The sequence below is a fragment of the Mus caroli genome, unplaced genomic scaffold, assembly GCF_978045245.1.
Source record: "Mus caroli unplaced genomic scaffold, Mus_caroli_1 scaffold_10, whole genome shotgun sequence".
In the NCBI taxonomy this organism is placed as follows: domain Eukaryota; kingdom Metazoa; phylum Chordata; class Mammalia; order Rodentia; family Muridae; genus Mus; species Mus caroli.
In genome coordinates, this window is record NW_028227265.1 from 35,561,645 (window position 1) to 35,588,914 (window position 27,270).

Here is a 27,270-nt window from a genome sequence, read left to right on the forward strand (position 1 = left end):
GGCTCTAGTACAGGCCTTCGGGGGTGGATTTTGCAGGGCACTCGGGATACACTTGAGCACAGCAAAGGCACCTGTTCCCCTGGCTGGCCCATAGCCGCAAGGGGCTGTGTGGGGCGAGGAGGGCTCTACCTGTGTATTCAGGAAAGCAGATGGTGAGTGGGGACTTCTTGATCTTCTCCTCAAATATGTCCTTCTTGTTGAGAAACAGGATGATAGATGTGTCTGTGAACCACTTGTTGTTGCAGATGCTGTCAAAGAGCTTCAGGGATTCGTGCATGCGGTTCTGCAACAGAGTGGAGATACAGGTGAGGGCTGGCCGTGCCCAGCACCCTGACCTACTGTGGCTAGGACACAGTGAGACAAGCAGAGGGATTGGGCCACCAATGCTCTTAGTGCATTACTGGGGACAGAGACAAACAGGACATGTCCCTGATTCATTCCACACACAGGCAGGTTTGGTTGGAGCCGGGGTGGGTCAGGAGTGCTGTCCCTTTCAGAGAGAGCTGGCCTGGGCAAGGTGGCGAGGACACCGCAGAGGCTGCAGTCCCTGGAGAGGACATGCACCATGCACGTAGAGGACAGGGGTGCAACCACCATCCAACATGTCTACACGAAATTGTGGGTCATGCAGACTTCTCTACTGGGGTCTCATTCATTTTTGCCAGCGAGGTCAGGAGGGTGCACGCATTCAGTTGAACAACATTAACCGAGGAGCGAGGTCCTCGAATTAATCCCGAGTTGGAAGCAGATACCAGGGGGACAGCGTCTCGGGGGTGATGTTGCTGTGGCCTTGGTTGGTTGGGTGACTTTGTTGGATGAATGGGCTATGGCTGGGCTGAGGGAAGCTCTCTCTGGGAAAGCTGGGAGTTGGGGGCTGGCTTCTCAGAAGAGGGGCCAGGAGAGCCCCAAGAAGAAACTCAGCAAAATAGATTAAAACTGAAAGGAAGCTAAAAACTCAATGGCAAGCACAAGAGAAGAAAAAAGAGCAATCCTGAAAAATTGATCCAATCGGTCTCAGACCCAGGAAATCCAGGGCAGCTGTGCGAGGCACCCACAGTGGCGGGCGCTGTGCGGCTGGGAAGGAAGGGGACCTGTGTGTGGAGATCGGCCTCAGCTCACAAGCCAGCATGGAGCACAGGCCTGGGGCCGGCATTCACAGCAAAGTCACCCAGCGGGGCCCTGAGAACCTGCTGCTTTCAACTCTTAGCTCACGTTTGATCAGAGGGAGGCGCTTCATACCTGCCGGGCTTGGAGGGTCTCTCAGAATCTGCCCATGGTTTTGGCCTTGCTTTGGTAAGAAAAGGCCCTGCAGGCGCTCGTGGCAGGAGTGGTGGAGAAGCTGTGGCAGCCTGTGGCCTGGCTGGGTGGCGCCGAGAGCAGGTACGAGGACAAGATGAGCCCGCGGGGTCCCAGGGTGCAGCGGGCAGGGTGGCTGGTCCGGTGGTGGGCAGCCACTAGCCGCGGGGCCTTCCTGGCCTAGCTCCAGGAGCTGCCTCCAGACATCTTTGTCTTTCCACCTTTCCCCACCGGCCAGAGAGGGAAGTGCAGAGCTGGCTTCGGGGAAGGCTGAGGACTGGGTAATTGGTGCCTACATCTTGCCTCTCCTGGGAAGAGCATCCTTATGCTACCACCTGTCCCCTGGCTACATCATCTGGATACGGGAGTAGAACTGTCTTTTACTGAGAGGTGTCTGCGCAGACAGCATTTCCAGCTCTTAGCCCATAAGGCAGTCTTACCACCATCGCCCCACAGCCCAGACTGAGAAAGGCGTGGCGATTATACACGGTCACACAGCTGGCAGAAGTGATGCCAGGTCTCGGATTGGATCCATCTGAATCCAAATTGTCCATCTCACACACATCTCCACCCACCCCGCCCCTTCCGACGACCGCTACTTCCACAGCACTCGTATTAGTTCATCACCACTACACCCAGGAGCTGCTGCTGGCAATTGGAAGGCAACCCTTGTTTCCTGGAGGCTCGGTGCTCTTCCCTGCTGTCAGTGGCCAGCCTGGGGGAGGAGAATGCTGGGAGAGCTTGCTTCTGACTTTGGCTCATATGTGTTTCCTTCCCCAAGGTCCTTACCTCCATCCCTTGTGGAGGAAAGCAAGGAAAATGGGGAATGAGCTGGCGGCCAGGGAAGGGCTGAGAGAGTAGTAAGGGCAGGATGAACATGGGAGGACAGAGCTTCAGGGCCAGTGAGAAGCCTACAGCGAGGCAGGTAGGGATGGCTACCCCCAACCTGGAGACCTTAGGCCATGAGGCTCGGTGTCCACTGGACATTCCCTTAGGTCTACTCCGTGCTCTGTGAATCACTGAGAGCCTGGCCTCAAGTCCCAGGCCTTGGCTCTGGCAGGGCAGGGCTCAAAGAAGAGGCCATGCTCTCATGGGAAGGGTTTCCCACCCTCTGGCCTCCAGCTCCTTGACCTTGACTCATTTTCAGTTCCATGTTGGCTGTAGCATCCACTTCCAGATGTGGCCAGGAGAAAAGGCAGGCCAAGAGCAAGAACACAATAGCTCTAGTGGCACAGAAGTGGCCCATAGTTGTGGGGAGCATACTGGGTCAGTCAATCAGAAGGATGACTAACAGAGAGGATAGTCACAGAGTCTGGGGTTCAAGAGTTGTCGAGAGCATGTTTTCCCGCACCCCACACTGGGGCTTGGAACTAGACCACTGCCTGCCACAGCCACTGCGAGTGACAACGCTGAATCCCAGCTACCATGTGATAAAAGTCCGGCCCACCCCTCCAACCAGCAGCTTGGCCCAGAGGCACTCAAGACGGCGGGTCCTCCTCTACCAGCAAAGTTCCCTCACAGCACATATCCCAGAGCTCATTCACACCCTGCACACACACACACCAGCAGTGCCTGGGCTGGTGAACAAATCGGACTCATAAGGAAGACAGGCCTTGTTCAAGACTACCCTGACCACAAACCCCTCCAGTGAACCTCGGTGCCGATCCCAAAGACTCATGGTGAGCCCACAGCCACAAGCCCCACTTTCAGAAGCAGGCTTGTCTCCCATGACCCAGTAGGACATGCTTGAGGCCCGGTCCCTTTCCAAGCTCTGTGAACAGGCCCACAGACTCGTAGACTTAAACTCCGAATGGGATAAGCTCAGTGGATGTATCTGGCTCATGGCAATCACCAGTGATCACATACCCACAAGCTGGCCAATGTTAAGCCAGAAATGCTTCCATGATCAGCAGCCTGAGACAAGGCTGGCACTATTACCATCTGCCTTTCACATGACAGGAACCAGGCAGAAGAGTCGCTGCCTGAATTTAGTAGTATACCAATGGGCAGCAGAGCCAGGATGAGGCCAAGGGGAAGGCAGGCAAGGGCCCCCTCTCAAGTCAGGGGGCAGGTCTCAGACATTGAGTTTGGCAGAGAAAGCCCAAAGCCACACTTACCAGTATGCTTCCAACCTTGGTGTCCTTCTTGGCCAGGCAGCCCACACCTCTCCAGCTGGCCAGTACCCCGGAAAGGGCAGACAAGTGAACAAGTGAAACCCATCCTTTCTGTTGTGCGCTTGGCTGCAGCCTGCCTTTGTAGGATTTGCTTTTTTTTTTTTTTCTGGTCTGACAGCTCTGTAACTCCATTGTTTACTAACAAGGTACGTTCTAGCCAAGACCCCAACTCTGATATGTTATCTGTAGTGAATCCGTATATAAACTGCAGCAGGAGGCCCCCAGCTGCTTCTGCCGCACTGGCCTCCCTTGGCAATACAGAATAGGCAAGGGTGCCCAGCCTAGCCTGTCTGTGAGGCCCAAGGATTCCGACTGTTGACTTGGTCTATGGCCAGCTTTCACTTGAGGTCACTCACCGTGGTTTCGTCCTCGTGGAGCACCTGGTCATAGCCGCTGAGTGCGACACAGAAGATGATGGCCGTGACATCCTCAAAGCAGTGGATCCACTTCTTGCGTTCAGATCGCTGGCCCCCGACGTCAAACAGCCTGCAGGGAGTCAGGGAAAGCTGTGAGGGCGGGGACGCCTAAGAGCTAGAGGTGAGAGTGGGGAGCAGACTGACAGATGAGCCACTGCCACCCTGGGGACTGGACGTGGCCCCTGGGGACTATAGGCAGCTCTCATCACCTGTGAGACCTGTCCCAGGACTGATCTGTGTGCTCAAATAGACTGACTCAAAGCCCTGCCTCACCTCTCCGTCTCCTAGTTTCACCTGATATCAAGACACCAAACCTGGAAGTCAGAATGGGTCACCGGGCCTTAGTTAGCACATTAAGGTTACTCTTGAGAGACAATAACCTCCAGTAGAGTCCTGGAACCTGGCAGCACAGTTCAGGCCCTTGCTCCTAGGCCCTCAGAGCCTGCTTCTGGGGAAAATGTGGTTTTCTTTTAGGCCTTGCCCTTTCCAGGTTCTCCAGCATGTGAGCAGGAGAGCTGCTCTCTCAGCCTCTCTAGCTTTGAGATTATAGTGAGCTCTAGTCTCCCAGGCATGGCTTGGGCTTACCCACCTGGTTCAGGCTTACTGCCATGTTCCCTTCCAGGGGGCTCTTAAGCAAGCCACCTGCTGCTTTTAGCCTTTGAACTTGGCAGAAATCAAGTACCCAGATGGGCTTCTTCTGGTATCTGTCTGACCAAATGAGAAAGATCCTTAAGGCAAGACACTACCTGGCTATCCAGATGAAGTGAGGCAGGGCATGAACATTCCCTCGTCTCTCTGCCACATCACCAGGCCCACCACCACAGGGCCCATCACCACAGGGCCCACCACCACAGGGCCCACCACCACAGGGCCCATGACCACAGGGCCCATGACCACAGGGCCCATGACCACAGGGCCCATGATCACAGGGCCCATGACCACAGGGCCCATGACCACAGGGCCCATCACCACAGGGCCCATCACCACAGGGCCCACCACCACAGGGCCCATCACCATGCCCTATCTCCTTAGGCCTCACCTGAAGTGGAGGTTCTTGAAGGTGAAGTGGGTTTCTACAATGCCAGTTGTTTTGACTCTGGTTCGGAGGATGTCCTGCTCAGTGGGCTGGTAGTCACCGGCTCCAATCCGATCCAGGCTGTCCAGGTAGCTGGGGGTGACAACATACAAGAGTCCATGGACCCGGGCCCTGGTCTAGGCTCACTACCTTTAGAGTCTGATATCAGCCATAGCCTTTGCAAGGTTGACTGTGGTATCAATGGATGTGGGGACAAGCAAGAGAGAGCCTGAGGGTCTTAGTCTCTCGAAGGTCCTCTTATTCAGACTCAAAGGAGCTGGGCACACAGACCCAGCAAATGAGACTACCAAGTTCACAGCACAGTGCTGTTATGTCTTCATTTAAAAATAAGAATGGCCAATAGGGAGCATCTACTCTTTTGAATATGTTTCCTTTTACAGTATGTGAATGTTTTATCTGCATGTGCACCACATGCATGTGTACCACAGAGGCCAGAGAGGGTCTCAGCTCCCCTGGAACTCGAGTCACAGACAGTTGTAAGCTGTTATGTAAGTGCTGGGAATTGAACCTGTGTCCTCTGGAAGGACAGCCAGTGCTCTTAACCACCCCTCCAGTCCTAGGCTCTATTCTTTACATGTATTCATTCATGTTCCATCTTCGCTTTCTCTGTGCCAAATGTACTGCTTGACACATTAACAAATCTGAGGCTCAGTGCAGGACAGTCCCACGTCTCCAGAGTCTTCCTTCTTAGAGCTCTATGGCACTTTGAGAGGCTCTGCGCATCTACCTACCATCTGATACTTTCTTCTTTTTTACTAAGAGGTCTGTGTGCCTCTTTGCATTTGATGCTTTTGTAAGTGGGGATGGGGGGGGCGTGTCTACCTCAGGCAAGCAGTGGTAGGACCTCCCTGGAACCTGGATCGTTGGGATCAGGGCTCTCCAAATGCTCTCAATGGAAGGGAAGAAGCTGAGGCAGCAGAACAGGTCTGTGATATTGGACCCACCTTAGAAGGCCAGAGTATATCTGGGAAGGTTTTATGTTCAGTCCTCAGGTGGCCGACTCTCCTTGTCCACAGCTACTAATAGCCAATTCTTTCAGGCTAATCTCCATGATCCTGTTGGACACCAGGCCTGGGGGACCCTTTCCTTTGTCTTGCTACTCCTACCTCAGAGGGATAACATCCTCTGAACATACAAGCTGGCCCCTGGTCTCACTTTATGTTGACTGAGTCTCATCAAAGCCTCCCAAGCCATGTATGCTGGTTGGTTTTTTTGAACTTGACACAAACCTGGACATATTTGGGAAGAGGGAATCTTAATTAAGAAAAAGGCTTCCTAAGATTGGCCTGCAGACAGGTTCATATGACATTTTCTTGATTGATGTGGAAGGGTCTCATGTAAGGTAAAGAAGTGTTATGCTCACCAAGAGAGCAATGGCCAGGACAGCAGTCTCGGAACAGGCCCACTCCAAGCCTGGCTGGGGTCTACAATGGGCAGGGCTGGGGTGGGGTGGTATGGTATGGTGATTAATTGGGGATTAATGGCTCCTCCTGGAGCTGTGAGATTTCACAGCCTTATCAGGGACAGTTTAACTCCTAAAAGCACAAAACAGGACCCCAAATAGCATTTATGAAAGCAAGATGTGGTAGCATCCCAGTCCCAGCACCCAAGAGGCCGATGCAGAAGAATGGAGAGATCTGAAGCCTGACTGAGCTATACAGTACGTTCCAGGTAAACGTGGGATATACGGCAAGGCAAGACAAGGCAAAGCTACACCCGAGGTCCTTCTACCCTTAACAGTCTGTGTATCTGTCTTCCCTCTCCATCTTCCTGTTAGCTTTCTTCCAGGTGGGCAGCACAGAACACATGACCATGAGAATGTGGCAAAGGAGAGCCAGAGAATGCGCCTGGGTGGGGGGACTCAGAGGGGGTGGGGGATTCAGAGCAGAAAACCATAAGTGGTGGGAGTGTGTGAAAAGAAGGAAGGTGAGCTGGACTCCGTTTTTCAAGGTAAGTGTCAGGAAATATTAGCTGAAGCAGGATGAGAATATAAATATAGTTGATGGGAATGGTGACAGGCAGTGCATGTGTGTGTGTGTGCATGTGTGTGATAGTGTGTATGAGTGTGTGTGTGAACGGATGTGTGTGCATATGTAGGTATTATGTATGTGTGTGTAAGGATGTATGCATATGTGAGTGTGCGTAAGTGTGTATATGTGTATGTGTGTGTGAGTGTGACAGTATGTATGTGTGTATGTGAGTATATATGGGTGTGTGAGTGTGTGTAAGTGTGTATATGTGTATGTGTGTGTGAATGTGACAGTATGTATGTGTGTATATGAGTATATATGGGTGTGTAAGTGTGTGTGTATGTGTGTGTGTGTGAGGGGACTGCTGTTTATTTCATACCTTACTCTGTTTTTGAGATGTTTTGCAAGGGATTTACTTTAGTGTTAATAAAATGGTAAAGTTTCAGAGAAATATTTGGTGGACCTCCAGAAGACATGCTGAGGCTAGTAGGCCCTCTGGGGCCTGACAGTCCTCCTGGAAGAGACGTCAACCCTAGCCTGGGGACCAGCAGGGGACAGGTGGGCAGTGAAGCTCTAGCCTCCAGGGCTAGCCTGGAGGTCCTGGAAGGAGCTGACTGGTTTGGGGGGCCGTTCTCAGGCCTATGATCTGAGTGTGCAGAGGAAGTTTGGATCTCTGCTCACAGTGCTGTCCCTGAGAACTCACAGGGCTTGGTGGCCTGGGTGGCCACAACCTACCTTAGGTAGCTGCCTCTGTACAATCCCATGCACGTGTGTGAAATGGGAAGAGGTTCTTGGTCTTACTCTAGTTCTGTGGTTGTCTGAATAGAAATGGCCAGCACTGACTCATGTGTTTAAGTGCTTGGCCCATAGGGAGTGGTACTATTAGGAGGTGTGGTCTTGTTGGAGTAGGTGTGGTCTAGTTGGAGGAAGTGTTGGAGGTGGGGCTTTGAGGAAGTCTATGCTCAAGCTCTGCCCAGTATGAACTCCAGTCCCTCATGGCTGTCTTCAGATAAAGATGTAGAATTCTCAGCTCTTCCAGCACCATGTCTGCCTGCATGCTGCCATTCTTCCTGCCATGATGATAATGGACTAAACCTCTGAAACTGCAGGCCAGCCCTGTTTCTTCACAGCAATGGAGATACTAATTCAGACAGGTCCCTAGGTTGTTAGCTGCCATCATAGCCACTTGAATGCCCACATGTCATTAGTGAGGGATGCTCTGTTGGGTCAGGCTGGCTGTACTAGTATAATGCAGATTGCAGTTTTAAATTTTTAAACATTTTTAAATTGAGTCAGGGGTTCACTGTATAAACCAGGCTCCCCTCGTGCCTCCACTTCCGGAGCAAGCAGCTCTCACTTACCCAGAGACCATGGTTTGTTAATCTCAGCACTATTGGTGTTTGTACTGGTTGACCAGCTTGCATCAGATGTTCTGGGGCTGTCCTGTCCTGTCCAGTGTAGGATGTCTAGCATTACGTCTGGCTTCTGGGTGCCTGGAGCACAACCCCCTAGTGCTGACAGTGACAAATGACTCCAGAACCAGGTCCCAGGCTGAGAAGCACAGGGACAATGTGAGTCACACATATCCGTCAACACTGGGTACACATATCTGTCAACTCTGGGTAAAGCCCACAGCAGCTCACTGCAAACTCTTCTGGAAAGCTGGGGTACAAGATTACAAAAACTAGGGCACCCTCAATGCCAAGATACAACCCCAGTGTCATCATTCCAGGACTCTAGAGCCACCCATGGGGAGTGGCAAAGCTCAGCTGGCTGCCACCCTGGTGTCACAGGAAGGGCCGAGACACTTCCTCTGCTGTGGCTTTTACGGCTCCCCATTTCTCTTCATCATCTCTGCCCCAACCTCCCTCTTTTCTTCCTCGTTATCTAGTTACAGCACAAAACTCAAAGATATGCTAGCTTATTTAGTCTGTTTCTTGACTGAGAACTACTTATTTCATATTTTTTACTTTAAAGCTAGAAGAGATCTGGGAGTGGTGGTGACACCAGCACTTGGGAGGCAGAATTAGGAAGGTCAGGAGTTCAAGGTCATCATCAGCTGCAGAGAGTCTGGGGCTAGCCTGGGGTATACAAGACCCCACCTCTCAAAGTAAAGCAAATAAAAAACAAAGTTTTAAAAAACATGTAAAGTAATGAATTTCCTTGTAACATTTTCACACACATTTGAGAAATTTATTTTTGTGGTGTTAAATACTGCTCGGGGTCCATCATGTACTAAACAAGTGTTCAAGCTAAAGCTCAGCCCAAGTCTATGCTTTTCTTAGAAACAGAAGACAGGTACTGTCTGCATGGCTTTCTGCCTGTATATTTTTGTTGTCATTTCTTGTGTATGTGTTTTGATTGTTTAAGATAGGAATTGTCTATATAGCCTGGCTGGCCTGGAATTCTCTGTAGGCCAGGTTGGCCCTTGGTTCACAACGATCTGCCTGCTTCTGTTTTCTGAGTGTTGGGATTAAAGGTGTCTTCTACCACACCTGGCTCCTCTATAGTTCTCGATTCATACTTATGGCCTGGGGCTTTTTAGAAGAAATAAACCTTACCTGCTAGTCTGAAACCTCCTCTGTGGGTACAGACATGGTCCAGGAGAGGAGAGCTTTACTGCTAGAGACACCATGACCAAGGCAACTCTTATAAAGGACATTTAATTGGGGCTGGCTTACAGTTTCAGAGGTTTGGTCCATTACCATCATAGTAGAAAGCATGGCAGTGTGCAAGCAGACATGGTACTGGAAGAGCTGAGAGTTCTACATCTTGCTTTGAAGTCAGCCACTAGGAGGTACTCCACTAGGGTGGAGCTTGAGCACTAGGGGATCTCAAAGGCCAAGTACACACTTCCTCCAACAAGGCCACACCTACTTCAACAAGGCCACACCTCCTAATGGTGCCACTTCCCATGGGCCAAGCATATTTAACCCATCACAGGTGGTGACCGGGTTTCCGTCCTCCAGAAACTTCCTGTGTGGTCGTCTCTTTGTTTTCTCCCTTCCCTGACCTCTTCCTCATCCTGGGCACAGGAAGTAAAGTCCTTGCCCCTCCCTGATGCCCCTGCCTGAGGTTTGTATCCCAGCCAGAATCTTTCCCTTCTCACCATTCCCCCAGCCTCCCATCCCTGTGCCTGCATCCTCCTCCAGCCTCCAGCCTGCCTGTGCACTTACTATTTGGCAGAGTCATTGAGCTGATACTCCCGAGATCGGTTGAAGCACTCCTGGATCCCTGAGTCGCCCCAGAGTCGCATCATGGCAGAAAGAAGTTCTGCAGAGAACGGTTCAGTGTCTTCCATACGACTCACCACGTCACACACCATCTTGGAGTCCGTCTGCAAGGACAGAGGGACACATTGCTCTGAGACCTTGGTGAGGCTTCCAATGCAATGTCTACCAGGGTAGCTGGGCCAAGATACCCCTCAGTGCCTGCATGCTCAGGCGATGTGAGTGGCCCCGGGAGCCTAGGGTCTTGGGCCTCACTTTCCTCCAAGGCCATTCTGCTTCAAGAAAATTCTAGAAAAGAGATTCTCTAGCTGTGGGCCCTGGCCTCCTTTATTGGGGTCAAAAGACCCTTCCATGGGAGTTGTCTAAGACCATCGGAAAACACAGATATTTACACCGCAATGTACAACAGTTAGCAAAACCACACTTACAGAGTAGCAATGGAAACAATTTTATGGTTGGGATCACCACAACATGAGAAACTGTGTTAAAGGTTCGCAGCATTAGGAAGTTTGGGAAGCACTGCTCTAGAGTAACAAATGATCACTTCTCAGCCTTTTGGCTAAGATCAAGTGTAGAGTAACAAACGCCATGGTCAGGCTCAGCTCTTGACCTTTGTAGTCCCCAAACACCTCTACTTCCATCTGTCTGAAAACGAGGCTTTTGCACAGGATTTATTTCCCCCTTGGGCAGGGGAATAATATTTTAAAGCATGTCTTCTTGGGCTAGAGATGTAATTTCCTATTTTCTTATCTGAGGGAGCAAGTCCTTGGAACTTGTCTCTACCTGGGAAAGGGTCTGGTTATTTGAGAACTCTTCTTGGCTTAGGGACTAGACCTGGGTGGAGTTATACCTTACAGGTATGTGAAGCTAACCCTTCCATAGACGCTTAAAACTCATGTCAATACTGACTGAATCACAAGAACTCATGCCCTTGAATGTTTTACTTGGGTCTTGCTGTGTAGTACAAGCTGGCCTTGAACTCATGACTTTCCTACCTCAGCTTGGTCCTGAGATTACACCATGTGTGCCACCATGCCCAGCTTAAAGTGAAAGTTTTCTCATTTGTACTCAGTTCTCTGTGCTCTGTGGCCATCAGGCCTGCTGTGCAATCCAGGAGCGGGAAAAGAGATGACCAGTGGCATCCAGGCTCGCTCCTGCCCCTCGTCTGAGCGGCACAGCTGAGTATGTGAGTAGAGACCAAGGAGCTTGACAGCCGCAGGGAAAGTCCTGGGTAGTCCACAGGCTCCTCCAGCCCACTCTTCAGTTACGGAACAAGCAGGGCTCACTCGTTTTCAGAGGTGATAAGAATTCAGAATAAGCGCATGAACATTGTTGTTGCAAAGGCTCTTGGGAGCCACATGGCTGCTCTGTTGCCACCGCTGTGCACACAGCAGCAGCTCTGTATGGCTTATCAAGGCCAGCAGTGCACACACACACACACACACACACACACACACACACACTGCTTGCTTAGACCTTCACAATCATCTGAGCTAAGACAACAGTATGACTGGCTGCTTCCTCAGTTTCTGTCCATTCCTCTGCCCTGCTCCCTGTAGGCAGAATCCATCTCCCGCTTCCCAAACATGCAGCTACAGTGTTAGTTAGCTAGTGAGGAATTAGCAGGCTTGCAGGTCATTCAGAATGGGCTTTCCTCACCAGAAGCTTGTAAAATCGGGGGCTGCAACTGGGGCTCCTGGGCACTGGCCAGGATAATGGGATCTGAGCTGAGCTGAATCATGGGCCATAGGTGGAGGAGACATGCCTTCTGCACTGTTGGGATAATAATGATGATGATGATGATGATGATGATGATGATAGATACCTCTCTATCTGCAAGCTCAGATTTTGTGAGGCAAGCAGGTGGTTCCAGGTCAGTCAGGACCACACATCAAGACTGTCTCAGAGAAAGACAGATATGGGAGAAGGATAGACAGGGATCAAACCTTGTAAGATTTGTAAGATTCCTTCTTAGGAACACTTTCTGGTACAGAACAAAGACTACTGTCTCCTCTCTTTACTCTTTTAGAGTTGATTCAAATGGGTCTGTTGACACCATCTGGAAAGGCAGTCAGTTCTAGAGACAGGAGGAGCAGTATGAAGCTGTCTGAAGTGTGGGTTGATACAGCAGATCATTCTGTGGCCACTTGCACTTTCTGAGAGTGTTTCTCTTTACTCTGTACCGGACCCTACTTCCTTTCTAAAAATTATAATTTTATGTGTGTAGGTACCTGCATGTATATCTGTGTACCACGTGTGTGCCCATGGAGGCCAGCAGAGGGCATCGAGTTCCCTGGGATAGCTAGTGCTCCCAACTGTTAAGCCATCTGTCCAGCCCCCTCTGTCTGGGTGCCTCATTTGAGTTCTCTCAACAGAGGGAAACTCAGATAACAGGACTTCCCGTGGCTCTCAGTATGACACGGGTGGCGGTGTGTGGATTCCAACAGGATGCATATTGCCTGCTTCTGTTGGTTGTCCTGGGCCTCTGCCACCACCAGGAATGTGCCTGGGCTCCCTCCCATTCATTCTGGCAGTGGACTTGGGATACATACACAGAGCAGAACCCATAGCAGGTCTCTGAGCCAAGTAGCTGAGTTTAGGGGAGGGCTGTGGCACTTGGTAACATAGCACCTATGGGTTTCGCCAGGACTACTGAGAGGTTAAGGGACCCAGGGACATTGCTTCTCTGTTTCTTTCTCAAGGTTGTATTTTAAGAGGCTTTATCACAGGTTGAGAGACACAGACCTTAGGGGACACACCCTTGTAAGCTTGTTCCATTTGAAAATTCCTGGGCTAACAATACACACGTCACTAGAAGACAGACGGAAGGAGCAGTGGAGAGTCAGAATGGAAGCTAATGGGTTCACCTAGGCTGGGTAGACAATAGACAATGTCCAGCATCTTGCCTTTCCAATTTTTGCCCGTGTAGCTATGCTTTGAGCCCTTTCAAACCAGCAGATACACCCTCTAGCTAACTAGTTCAGGAAGTGGGTGGTGTGAAAGTCCTCGGCATCCTCTGGGATGGGAGGGACAAAAGAAAAAGCTTAACACCTGGAGGGTCTGTGGCAAACAGAAGGCTCTGTGTAAAGTGTGAGTGAAGACTTCTCTGGAGCCCTGCTGTCAATCTTCACTTTGTTAGAGCCTGGCTATTGCCTAAGGTTTATGAGAAAGTTGCCCTCTGGGTTCTTCCTGCTTGCTCCAGGAAGGAAGTGACTCCTGGCAGGAAACTGGAAGGGCATGCCCACCATGCTAACCAAGATACAGCGCTTTGAGGACAGTGTTCCAAACACCTGGGTCTCTAAAAACACCTGATTCCCGCTCCCCGGGCGTGGGGGGTGGGTTGGGGAGGGTGTTCACTAAGGCAACCTGGTTTTCCTGAGTCATTCTGGAAAATGGATGAGTCTGGACATTTGGTGCCCCAGGCAGCCAGAATGACTCAAGGAGGGGTGGGTGGAGAAGGGGGAACAGCCTCCACCTGAAGCTAAAAACAGCTGCAGGACCTTCGGGACTCAGTGATGTGCTCCTGCTTGTTCTGCCTGGCCTGGCTGCCCTTGGGGCATCTCTGAATTCTCTGGGTCTGTCTTACTACCTGTGAGAGCAGCCAGTGGACCTAGCTAGATTTCCCAAGATCCTCAAACCCTATCTCCCTAGGAGCCTGTCAGTCCAGTGCATTGACAGATTTAGAACAGGGTAGGACTCAAGGGGCTTGTGGGGCAGGCCAGGTAAGGCTTCTGGTGGGTCAGAATCATTCTCCAATCCGAGTAGCCAGAGCCATGTCACATCCAGCGTAGAGGATGTGAGGAGTACACAGAGTCTGCGAGTAGATAAACTGTGAGCTACCTTGTCCCCAGATGTGGGATGTGGAATATGTGGAATTTTATGCTTTCTGCCTGCAGCTGTGGTAGGGGTTGTCCTAGGGTTCTCCACACACAGCTCAGGGGTCCAGACTTCTCCTCTTCCCCATGGAAGCTGAGAGGGAGGAGCCCATGCTAGCCCCTGTCTGTCCCTGGTCCCCTTTCATCTCCCCTAGCTGTGAAGTTACCTCTCATGCTACCCACCTGGCAGAGAAGCCAGACAGAGGCCATGGACAGCTGCTTGCATTCTTTCCCTGTGTCCTCATCAGCGTCCTGTGGCCTCAGTCTTGCTCTCTGCAGCCTGGGTACCACATAGCCAGAGATCACTAGTGCCCTAACACCAAGACTCCCTTCTTCTTTAGAAAAAGAACCCCCATTTATTTTTGTTTGTTTGTTTGTTTTTGAGTCAACGTTTCTTTGTGTAGCCTTGGCTGTTCTGGACCTCACTTTGTAGACCAGGCTAGCCTCAAACTTAAGAGATCCTCCCGCTTCTGCCTCCAAAGTGCTGGGATTAAGGGTGTGCACCACCAATGCCCAGCAGAACCAAATTTTTATCTGGGCACAATGGCATACAACTAAAAGGGTGCCCATCTTAATGATTCAAGCAGTTAGGATGATCACTCAACACATTCCCCAACAGAAGTAGGCTCAAGCAGAACAAGAAGCTACCATTTTAAAGAAAAGATCCAGGGCCAATAAAAATGGCTCCGTGGGTAAAGGCCCAGTGTCTTCCACCTGTGTTTGATCTCTGGGACCCACCCACATTGTGGAAGGAGACTCCTACTCTCTGATATCCACAGACATGCTAAGTTCCCCTCTTCTCTGTACACTAAATAAATAAATAAATAAATAGATAGATAGATAAGGTTTTCAAGTAAATAAAGACGCCATCCACGAGGCCGAGGAAGCAGCGCAGTGGTAGACTCTTCACTTGATCTTAGCCAAAAGGCCGAGAAGCGATTACAGTGGTAGACTCTTAACCAAACCATGAGTCCCACATCGCACTTCCTAGCGCTGTCCATGAATGAATGAATGAAGAAGTAATAATCAGAAGGGACACCTTTTCCTCACCTTCCCCCTTGCCTTCCTAGTGCTCAGAACTCCCGACGTGGCGGCTGGAGCTCCGGCAGCTGGGTGGTATCATCACCCAGGAAAGATGGCACAGCGATCTGAAAAGAACCCAGGTCCTAACAACTGCATGCAAGTTGTGCTAACATCATGTCAACGGTCTAGTTTTTAATTTTAAAACAAAATCTCTGTCATATTTCAACAACTGTTTTCAGAGCATTCACAACCAAACCTAATGTGAGTGCTTATGAGCTGTTTGTTTCTGAATAGCTTATGTTCTCCCTGTTTGTATTCTTGGATCATTTCCCATTGTTCCTAAGTTCTGACATCGTCATCATGTCCCATTAAGTGCATCCACCTGCCTATCTTCAGACTCTCTGCTCCCCCAATTGACTGGCCCTAGCCATACATGGTTGCCCTCAGGCCCTGGGGAATGGGGCTCACCCCAACCACGATCTTGTCTAGGCTTCCTCCTAAAACAAGATCACTCTTCAGCAATTTTTTTGTTTGTTTTCTTGTTTTCCCAATATGGCTCCACAGCACTGTTCCATCCTGCTGGTCACAGATGTGAACAGATGTGCTGCGCCCAGAGAAAATAAAGTCTGGTAAAGCATAGACCTATCCTTGGGGTAGACTCATGAGGTGCCGCAGTCCAAATGTTTGTGTTCTCCCAAACGCCTCTGTTGAAATCTCAACTCCCAGGATGATGGTGTAGGACTCACCACACAGGTATGACTGGGTTTCCAAGCTTCAGGAATGGGATTAATGTCCTTCCAAGAGACCCGAGAGGGAAGCCCTTACCCCTCCTACCATGTGGAACAAGGATAGAGCAAGAAGACTGTCTGTAAACCAGGAAGCGGGCCCTCACAGACTGAGAGATCTGCCAGCATCTTGACTTTGGAACTCCCAGCCTCCAGAATTGTGAGAAACACACGTCTGCTGCATGAGGTCACCCAGTCTGTGGTGACTGAGGTTACAGCTGCCTGAGAAAATGAAGATGCCAGGTCTGGCCTCCTGGACATTATGGACACTTGTGGAGCTACCATCGCTAGAGATGTCGTGGGATCCTGCCTGGGCCGGAATGCAGTAGGCACAGCAAGGGCCAGCTTCTAGCAGGAGGCAGGCCACCTTCCTCTGCCGCTGGCCAGGTCCTTCCTGCTGATGCTGTTCTCTCCACCTCTACATTACATTTCCACTCTTGTCTGCTATCAGCAGAACCCGGGGTTCCCAGGAGGAAGACACGCCCTTCCTAGAGCCAGTCTGAGTGTGGATGGGGCGGACCTTATCTTCTGATTTGGAGACATACACACATGCTCTAGATAATTCTACTGGCCCATATAAAGTTTAGAGTGTTTGACTAATATTGTCAAATTAAGTTTACAACCAACCAGAGTACCTCAACCAGCCCCTAGAATACTTGTTGAAACAATCAATAGGGACAGCATTTTCAACAAATGGTGCTGGCACAACTGGCTGTTATCATGGAGAAGAATGGGAATTGATCCATTCTTATCTCCTTGTACAAAGCTCAAGTCTAAGTGGATCAAAGACCTCCACATAAAACCAGAGACACTGAAATTAACAGAGGAGAAAGTGTGGAAAAGCCTTGAAGATATGGGCACAGGGGAAAAATTCCTAAACAGAACAGCAATGGCTTGTGCTGTAAGATCAAGAATTGACAAATGAGACCTCAAAAAATTGAAAAGCTTCTGTAAGGCAAAAGACACTGTCAATAAGACAAAAAGGCCACCAACAGATTGGGAAAGGATCTTTACCAATCCTAAATCTGATAGGGGACTAATATCCAATATATACAAAGAGCTCAAGAAGTTGGACTCCAGAAATTCAAATAACCCCATTAAAAATGGGGTACAAAGCTAAACAAAGAATTGTCAACTGAGGAATACCAAATGGCTGAGAAGCACCTGAAAAAATGTTCAACATCCTTAATCATCAGGGAAATGCAAATCAAAACAACCTTGAGATTCCACCTCACACCAGTCAGAATGGCTAAGATCAAAAATTCAGGTGACAGCAGATGCTGGCAAGGATGTGGGGAAAGAGATACACTCCTCCATTGCTGGTGGGATTGCAAGCTTGTCCAACCACTCTGGAAGTCAGTCTGGAGGTTCCTCAGAAAATTGGACATAGTACTACCAGAAGATCCAGTAATACCTCTCCTGAGCATATACCTTAGAAGAAGTTCCAACTGGTAATAAGAACACATGCTCCACTATGTTCATAGCGGCCTTATTTATAATAGCCAGAAGCTATTATGGAAAGAACCCAGATGTCCCTCAACAGAACAATGGATACAGAAAATGTGGTACATTTACCCAATGGAGTACTACTCAGCTATTAAAAACAATGGATTTATGAAATTCTTGGACAAATGGATGATATCTGGAGGATATCATCCTTAGTGAGATAACTCAATCACAAAAGAAGTCATTATATATGCACTCACTGATAAGTGGATATTAGCCCAGAAACATAGAACACCCAAGATACAATTTGCAAACCACAAGAAATCAAGAAAAGGGAAGACTAATGGGTGGATACTTTGTTCCTCCTTAGAATAGGGAATAAAATACCCATGAAAGGAGTTACAGAGACAAAGTTTGGAGCTAAGAGGAAAGGATGGACTATCCAGAGACTACCCCACTCAGAGATCCATCCCATAATCAGCCACCAAACCCAGACACTATTGCATATGCCAGCAAGATTTTGATGAAGGGATCATGGTATAGCTGTCTCGTATGAGGCTATGCCAGTGCCTGGCAAATACAGAAGTGGATGCTCACAGTCATCTATAGGATGGAACACAGGGCCTCCAATGGAGAAGCTAGAGAAAGCACCCAAGGAGCTGAAGGGGTCTGCAAGCCTATAGGTGGAACAACAATATGAACTAACCAGTATCCCTAGAGCTCGTGTCTCTAGCTGCATATGTAGCAGAAGATGGCATAGTCGGCCATCACTGGGAAGAGAGGCCCTTGGTCTTGTGAAGATTATATGCCCCAGTACAGGGCAATGCCAGGGCCAAGAAGCAGGAGTGGGTGGGTAGGAGAACAGGGCGAGGGGGAGAGTATAGGGAACTTACAGGATAGCATTTGAAATTTGAAATGTATATTAAAGAAAATATCTAATAAAATAGCTCTGTTGTTGCTGTCAAAAAGATATATATATTATTGATTATTCATACATTTTTATATCTAAAAACATACATGTTACACATAAACATATAAGCAAATATATTGAAATATTCTGTATAACAACAACACAACAAAAAAGAATCCCAAAGTCTGCAGGAGTGTGGAGTGGTCACTGATGAAGGCACAGCCAAGGCAGGGATAGATAGATCAATGTTGAAAAAATAAGCCAGTGCCTGGATTCTACTGTGCCAGCAACCATGTGTGCCACTGGGCTTCCTGGCAGAGTTTCCTGCTCCTCTCTTTTGTTAAGTTTAAAGGGACACACTGTTTGGATGGTAACTTTATGTTTGAACTTGTATCTTAATAGTCCTGGCTGTCCTACTTCCTAACCAACTAGGCTCAAATTACGGCTTCTGTGAAGATCCCTTTCTCACGGCTGTAGCCCACAGCACTCTTCTGGCATCTGAGTGCCCTCTTCTCTAACTGTGGACAGCACTCTGAACTTGGTATCTCCATTCTGTAAAGTTTCTTGCCTGAAGGGCTCCTTATTCTCCCCAAGTGCTGGGATGGCACACCAGTGTTAGGGGCTGGCTATGTGCTGGACTGGAGAGTACAGCAGATCGCAGCTGGTAGTCCTGGAAGAAGTTTGTAGACCTGTGGCTGTCTGGGCTTGAGGGGGGAGCCCCTTACTGTCTGTACCACTATCCTACTGTCCTGAGGCTGGCTGTAGAGCAGAAAAATAAGAGAAGTGTTGTTTTCTCCCACTGGAGAGGGACTATAACCATTCTTATTTATTTATTTATTTATTTATTTATTTATTTATTTATTTATTTAGGTTTTTCGAGACAGGGTTTCTCTGTATAGCTCTGACTGTCCTGGAACTCACTTTGTAGACCAGGCTGGCCTCCAACTCAGAAATCTGCCTGCCTCTGCCTCCCGAAGTGCTGGGATTAAAGGCGTGCACCCCCATGCCCAGTTGACTATAACCATTCTTGCTCTGCGGAAAGGCCGGGATGGGTGGGCCCAGACTTGGTCTCAACCTAGGCTCCCAGTGTAAGCAGTGGTCCAGTGTCCTTGCTATGAATGGGGATGGCAACATTCTTGTTTTCTCCACAGGGTCGTCGTGTGAAACGACAGGACACGCAGCGTAGGACAGCTGGGCTAGCATCTCCCCGGCGGATGGGCATGCGTTTTCCCACCTCTTGAGCTGCTATGGGCATGCAGAGTGAGCAGGACTGCCACAGTGACAGGGGCCAGGGAGGTCAGTCAGGACCCTCCTCAGGAACAGTTGGAACTTCAGGGCTGAATATCAATAATCAAGCACTGCTCTTATATATTTAGGGTCAGGGGGTTGGGAGAAGCTGTGGCTTCTAGAAGTCATCAGCAACATACCCCCTTTTTTTTTTTTAAATCACACCAATAACAAAGAAAAAGCATGGCCATTCTTACTGTTTTAAATAGTATATCCTTTCTGCTTAAATGGCTCTTACTCCTAATGCAGAAATACAAATGGACGGATAGAATGCAGTGTGGATGAGAATCACTTTAGAGGACCTGAGGGCTCTAGATGACTCCTTGGGGAGGCCTGTGCATGACAGCAGGTGGTGGGCAAGAGATGGGGGGGATGCTGCTTGGCCACGTTCCCCAGAAGCAGGCTGCCTTAGGCCCTTGCTGGAGAGCAGAGAATGTCCAGGGTGGTATCAGGGTAGTGACACCCCTTGAACTGGAGGCACACAGTAGATGCCCTTCTATGAAGGATGGGCTAAGACCAAGGGCTGCAGGGTAGATCCTGAGCATGTGTTGCAAGCAGCACTCAGACCTTGTGTCAGGTCAGCCAGTGGGACAGCCTGTTGGTTGTTGTTCCAGAGTTGTCTCCAGCTGGTGTCTAGAGCTAGAATCCAGTAGGGGAGAGAGTTGTAAGTTCCTAGGGCCCAGTGAGGACCTGTCCACTGTGCATATTGGCTCCCACTTGCTGGGCCACAGGCAGCCTCTAATGCCGACTTCTGCTCCAAAGTCTCAGAGATGTAGTGATACTTGTCTGCAACCCAGGGTGAGCATTGGTAATGGTCAAGCGAAGTCAACTCTGGCCTCATATCTTCCACCCCAACACCATCTGCTCCAGGAGCTTACAAGGTGCCAGACACATTCATTGCTTGAAGGCAGGTAGGCAAACCGCACCTCTCAAGAGCAGAGGTACAAAAGGTAACAGTGGAGAGGAATAGGCATCTTCAGTTGGTGACCCAGGTTCAAGTCCTGGCCCTGAGCCTGTTTGCCAGTGGCCTTGGACAGACCACATGCCGGGCTAGAGCCTCTGCTCTCCTCCTGGCACCCAGTGACAAGGCTATTTGTGCAGATGAGCCGGGCTGAAGATGTGACAAAGCTCTGCAGCATGAAAGAGCCCTGCAAATGCTAGTTATTATGAGCAGAGATGAAGCGCCTCAGACACAAACAACAAGCTGACATAAATAAGCCTGCTTTGTACAAGACTTTCCAGGCAGGCATGATAATCTTGATAACAATAATCATAGTAATTATAATAATAACCCCTTCCATCTGAGTAGCTGCTTTGGATCGTTCAGAGTTTTCCTCCATCTCTAATCTTTGAGGCCAAGTGAAATGGAAGTGCGAGCATGGGCTTGTGTCCCCTCCTACCCCCCCAGCTCTCCAGCTGCAGCCAAGGCCTTCATTGGCCCCACCTTGCCTCATGGGCTGCAGTTGTCTCCATCACCACCAGAGGGCAGGAGAGCACAAACCAACAAGAGGAACCCGGTGCCACAGACTGGGCAGGGCAGGGCCCCGCCCAGTGCGCCAGGGTTATTTATTTGACTGCTGGCTTGCAGCTATGGGGCAAAGGGCAGAGACCCCAGATGCTGAGACCCTACCGAGACACTGGTTCCAGCAGGCAGAGAGCATTAGGGTGGTATTCTGAAAACTGCCAGCCACACCTGGCTGAGGCCTGTACCTCAACAACATTTCCTTCACTCCTAGAGTCTTCTGCTCTACACCTGAGCCTTAGGACTCAGCCCTTCCAGGGGAAGCAGTGGCCTGCTCCCTCCCATCCCCAGCAGAGTCTGCTTTTCTGGTCCCTGCTCTATTTCTGGCCTTCAGTAGAAGTGGCACCCACCACCATCCATTGTAGACATGATAGCACGTCTTTGGCAATAGCAGTAACTGAGACAGACCAGGTACTTGGTGACTGGGACTAGATGTACTTAGAACTTCTCACCTTTGAGCTTAAGGCTCTGAGCTATACCTATGCCTGCAGCACGCTGTCAGCTCACAGGCTCTCTGGGGTTGCAGGGCTGTGTGTGTCCACCATTTACTGTGGGGGAGAGAAATTTCATGATTCCCTTCAACGACGCTGCAGCAAAATAGTGAAATTGGCAGTTTACAGCCCAGCCTTCTCTCTCCAGTTAAGACAATGCCCCTGCCCTACAAGCCTGCTGATCTTCCATACCCCTGCCCTCCACACAACCCTCTTCTAGATTTCAATGAGACCTGGGATCAAGGATGGGACCTGGAAACTAAGCAGCCTGTGGATATCCCTGGCACATAGGTGGGCTTGGGCTCGCACAGGGTGCTGGTCTCCCTCATGAGGCAGTGTGGGGTTCTGTGGTGGAGCAGCTATGGCAAGGGGAAATGCTTCCTGCAAAGTTTCTCATTGAGCTGCAAATCTGGAGCCTGACTAGAGCCTGTGTGAATCAATGTACAAGGGACTTGGTGGAGGCAAGAGGAGGTGCAGGGGCGGTGGGGGGGGGCAGGGGCAGGGGACAGGGGGCAGGATGGGATCATCAAATGCAGGATGAAGGCCCTGGTCACTTTGTTACCAGCAATAGTAGACGGTGTAACCTTCATGGGCAGTGGTGTGTGTCACCCAGCTTCTACGGGTTCCAAGCACAGTAACGAATGGTATTTGCTCACAGCTCCAACCATTTACCCTCTGGGGCTCCAGTTCATCTCCTGATGCCCTTCTCTCCTGGGTGGGTGCAGACCCACTCTGAGCTGCTGAGGCATCAAGCAGGCTCCATTCACTCACAAATCAGCTTTGGTGAATGAGACAAAATTTCCAACTCATGCTGCCCTCCATCCCACCCCGTGTCCTCTCTTCTGAGCCCAGTGTTTTAAGAAAGGACAAAGGAACTCAAATCGGATAGACAGAATTTCTATGAAATGAACAAGAGCAGATTCAGATTATCCACAGAGAGCTTGGTCAAAGAGAGAAAAGTGATAATGGCCAACCTCATAGCCTCAGAATACAGAGCAACAAAGATGAATGGTTTAATTAGGGTTGCCTCGCCAGCAGATATTAGCAACCCAATTAGGGAAGAGAAAAGATGGATTCTGGGACTCCACACACGCGATGGGGCAGGCAGAGGCAGGATGTGAGGCTAATAGTTTGGCAGACTGGTGCCTCTCTCCAAATCATTCACGGACACCCCTCGCAGACCCAGTTTCTGTACCATTCATCAGAGTGGTCAGACACTTCCACACTGGACCAGTGAGATGGCTCAGTGGGCAAGCTTGACGACTTGAGTTTGATCCTCGGGACCCACTTGGTATAAGTAGAAGTCACCTTCCAAATGTTGTCCTCTGACCTCCACATGTAACACACACTGACACACACAGACACACTTTCAACAAATAAATAATGAAGCCAGGCATGGTAGTGCATGCCTTTAATCCCAGTGCTTGGGAGGCAGAGGCAGGCGAATTTCTGAGTTCGAGGCCAGCCTGGTATACAGAGTGAGCTCCAGGACAGCCAGGGCTACACAGAGAAACCCTGTCTCAAAAAACAAAAACAAAACAACCCCCCCCAAAAAAAACCCAAGCCAAAAAACCCCCAAATAAATAATGAATAAATATATAAACAAACAAACAAACAAACAAATAAATGTAAAAAGAAAAAGAAAAAAGAGGGTTAGGATAGAAGGACCCAGAACTCTGCGCCAACTGGGACAACTCAGTAAGACCCCATACCAGAGTGAAGAAGGAGTGGGGTGAAGGTGTACCTTAATGGGAGAGCTTTCCCCACCCTGGTGTTTTTGGGGTTTTTTGTTTGTTTGTTTTTTTGTTTTTCAAGACAGAGACGGGGTTTCTCTGTGTAGCCCTGGCTGTCCTGGAACTCACTCTGTAGACCAAGCTGGCCTCAAACTCAGAAATCTTTCTGCCTCTGCCTCCCAAGTGCTGGGATTAAAGGTGTGGGCCACCACTGCCTGGCCCGGGTTCAGTTCTAACAGTAGCAGCAGCAGCAGCAGCAGCAGCATGTATACACAAGCTGCTTCATATTTTGGAGAATTCTAAAGAGTAATTTTCTGAAAAAAGGTTAGGAAAGTATTTCTTCCTTTTAAAACTATGTATTTGTGTGAAGGACACAATTTTCTATACCCAAGACAACACATCACGTCAGATCAAGTGCAAAACCTCATCAGATGGAGCTCCCTTCTGCCAGGCAAGGTTTTAACGAGATCTGTGAAGATAATAAGCTATGGCATTCTTCATACTAAAAAGTATTTTTGGAAAATATAGGAAATTTTCATAAAGTTTGATTTATATAAGCAGGTAATGAATTTATCATATTTATTATTTTTGTAGTTCTAAAGTAAAATCCAGGCCTGGCTCATGCACTTTACCACTGAGTCACTCCCCAGCCTCGGTACCTAACTATCTGCCTAAGCTGGTCATGGACCCCCAGGCTCAAGTGAGCCTCTCACTTCTAGGTCTTAAGAGCTGCTATGCCCAATAATTACTATTAATTTTTAAATGAAGAAATACTTAAAACTTTCTTGATTCTAACAACTACTTCCCTCTCCTCCTCCTCCTCCTCCTCTTTCTTCTCCTTCTTCCTCCTCCTCCTTCAATGTGTGTGGGTGTTTTGCCTGCATCTATGTCTGCGTACTATGTGCATGCCTAGTGCCTGTGGATACTGGATCCCTTGAACTGGAGTTACAGATGATTGTGAGAGCTGGGAATTGAACTTGGGTCTTCTGAAAGAGCAGTCAGTGCTCTTAACTGCTGAGCTATCTCTCCAACTTCCTAGTTCTAACCTCTAATGCAATTGCACATTAAATCTAACGCACACAAGCAAAGATGAGGTACTTCTGAAAACTAGTAGACTATTCTTTCCCCAACACCTTCATAACTTCTGCCCAAGTCCTGCGTCAGCCGGTGACTAACTAGTTTTCTTATACACATCTTTGTACTTTATAAATGTCATATTCCTATGGAAAATGGAGAATCTGTATAAAGCAGTCTAAATCGAAGGCACCCATAAAAATAACCACAGTGACAGCAGAATGCTATTTTATTTTTAATTTAAGCAGGACCCCATGGTCTGGTGCAGGCTCCCAGCCCGAGCGAGGCCCTTCATTCACTCCGCGTCAGGGTCTCTGGGTCTCGGGTGTTATGGGTGCATGAGCATCTGCCTGAGACTCATCCTGAGAGGCTGAGGAAGAGAGGTGTGCTCTCTAATGTAGACCCTGCTATTACACACTTGTGACTCTGTTCCTCTGGCCCAGTCCCATCTCACAGACTGGTGGCATGTGCCTCAAGGGGCTCTCAGTAGATCTTACAGGATCTCCAGTCAGCTGTGGGAAGTGTAGCTGCTGAGGCTTCCATCTGCCGAGATGTGGCGGACAGTCTCAGGGGTTGAGAGCCAGGCTGTAAGCTACAGCCAGCACTTGGGGAGTCTCAGGCAGGCGCATGTGGTTGCCAGATGTCGGTACTGCGAGTTTTCCTTAACCATTTCTACTTTATCCTTTTCAGACAGAGTCTCTCGGCAAGCCAGAAGCTTACTGGTTGAGCGGATCTCAGGTTCTCAAGCTTGTGTGGATGGAGCTGTCTCCCTAGCCTGTGGACTTCATTTCTTTAAAAGGCGCCAAATGATGCCACTCCTTCTACTTTATTATCAGAGAAACGGATGTAGGTTGGGTTCCAAGATTTGAATGTCACTTGGCCAGTAGGGAGCCCTACCCTTGGCTCCAGAGCAACACCACAGGCCATGTACAGCACCGCGGCTTCCCACTGTGGTCTGTCTGTCTTATCTTTCTAGGCCTGGTAAAGGAGGTGTGGCCATGTCCCAGGGGAGGGGTGGATGGGAGCCTGTCTCATATAGTTCCCTCTGGACAGGTCTTTTGCAGGAAAAGCTGGCACCTGGGAGGCTCTCTTGCTGTCACCACTGCTCTCCTCAGCCCTGCCCTAAGAGATCAGAGTTCCTGGAAGGCCTGGGCGGTGCCTACCCTGGAGACCCAGGGTTAGTGTGTTGACTCCAGCAGTGTTTACATGAGGCAGGTGGGGTGGTGACAGGTGTAAAAAACAAGGATGACAAATAGTCCTATCAGCTACAACACAGGTGAGGGAGAGAGGCAGCTGTGGCAGAGTACCAGCTGGGTCAGGCCGAGGTCGCAGCCCATTGCCCTGGGTGAGGTAGGAGGGGGAGGCCATGGAGGTGCCAGGGTTCGATGCCCACTCCCTGGGCTCTTGAGTGGCAAGGAGGAAGGAGGGACAGGCAGCCCCCTGCCAGCCCAGGGGCAGCTGGGTAGAGCTGTTTCATAGTGGATGCCACTGGCCTGAAAACTTTTTCTGGGGTCCAGAGTAAGGGTGATCGCTTCCTTTCCCACTTGATCCTTCTCATCCGGCTTCTCCCTGCCATGACGCTGGCTGAAGAAGGGCCTGGGTCCAGGCCTGGAGGGTAAGGGTTATGGGCTCTTTGCTTCACAAGAGAAGCTTGGCGCTCCAGGAGCGCCAGAGCTGCAGTGGTGCGTGTGCCCTTCTCACTTTGGGGAGAAGGGCCTTGGCTCAAGATGTCATTCACCCATGTAACTGTAGGGCCACTCAACAGGCCACGAAGTGCTGCCAGGGCCCTGGCTCTACTCTCCAAGGTCCTTCAGGTTCTGTCCTCTCACTCCATGGCATTTCCCCACCCCCAGCCCACTCCCATCTCCTCTATGCAGTAGGATACAAGACTCACTAATGTCTCTTGGCAGGGCTCTGAAGCCCAACCCTTGGCTCCAGAGACAACACCACAGGCCACATACAGCACTGCTTCTCACTGTGGCCTGCCTGTCTTGTTTTTCCAGGCCTGGTGGAAGTGGTGGGGCCATGTCTTGGGGGGGAGGGGATGGATGGGAGCCTGTCTATCCCAATCCCTCTAGGCTGGGTCTATTCAGGCGTTTGCTATAATGCTGACATCTTTAATAATATTTCTCTCTACTATGTCGTTCTTTCCCTTGCTTCTGTCCCCTTGCATGGTGCTCAGCCTCTACTTAGATTATAGGTTACTGGCTCTTTTGCTTTAAAGAGAAACAGATGAAATATCATGTCAACTAGGGGGGAGAGAGGTGAGGTGTCTGGAATCTCAAACTATCTGCACCATGCCACCCATGCTCTCCATGCCCCAATGGAAAAGGTCATTCTCCACACTGAGCACTCCATGGCACACAGTAGGCATGCCATGTTCAATTGCACACCTTTAAACACCTGTTCAATTTCTGCTGCATTTTATACCACTCTAGCTACAGTTCACTTAGTATCTGCTTTAAATGTTTTTCTATATATTTATTTATTTTTTAAAGACTTTATTTATTTTATATGAGTACACTGTAGCTGTCTTCAGACACATCAGAAGATGAGTACACTGTAGCTGTCTTCAGACACACCAAAGAGGGCATCAGATCCCATTATAGATGGTTATGAGCCACCATGTGGTTGCTGGGAATTGAACTCAGGACCTCTGGAAGAGCAGTCAGTGCTCTTAACCTCTGAGCTATCTCCCCAGCCCATGTTTTTCTATTTAAACATACTTTGAACAAAAGGAAATAAAGCATAACCTATAAAATTTACACAGAGATTTTGAGGGGTAGCAGTGTTAAGGACTGAACCTGGAGTCTGGCCCATGCTAGGCAACCAGTCAACTGCTGATCCCTAAAAAGATGTTTGATGCATTAAAATAACTTGAAATAAAAACTGTATGTAACCCCATGTTCATCCATCCATCTTACTAAAAGCATCTGATCCCT

The 27,270-nt window shown here is 49.5% G+C and overlaps 1 protein-coding gene and 1 non-coding gene across 4 annotated transcripts in view; both read right to left on the minus strand.

The window, feature by feature from the left end:
* The window catches only part of Gnao1 (G protein subunit alpha o1), a 155,813-nt gene that overhangs the window by 14,794 nt on the left and 113,749 nt on the right, over window positions 1-27,270 (minus strand). For 2 of the 3 annotated variants that reach the window (XM_085843700.1, XM_021169561.3), the window contains exons 4-6: window positions 10,129-10,289; window positions 4,926-5,054; window positions 3,827-3,956 (exon numbers count right to left, since the gene is read on the minus strand). In XM_085843700.1, coding sequence (XP_085699826.1) covers window positions 3,827-3,956; window positions 4,926-5,054; window positions 10,129-10,289 — 420 coding nt within the window. Of the gene's footprint in view, window positions 1-129; window positions 284-3,826; window positions 3,957-4,925; window positions 5,055-10,128; window positions 10,290-27,270 lie in introns of all 3 variants that reach the window. The other variant, XM_029480691.2, reaches the window with a different exon arrangement.
* On the minus strand, window positions 14,801-14,997 carry LOC147002356 (U2 spliceosomal RNA). The gene has a single exon (XR_015048876.1). It is a non-coding gene; the product is annotated as a U2 spliceosomal RNA (small nuclear RNA).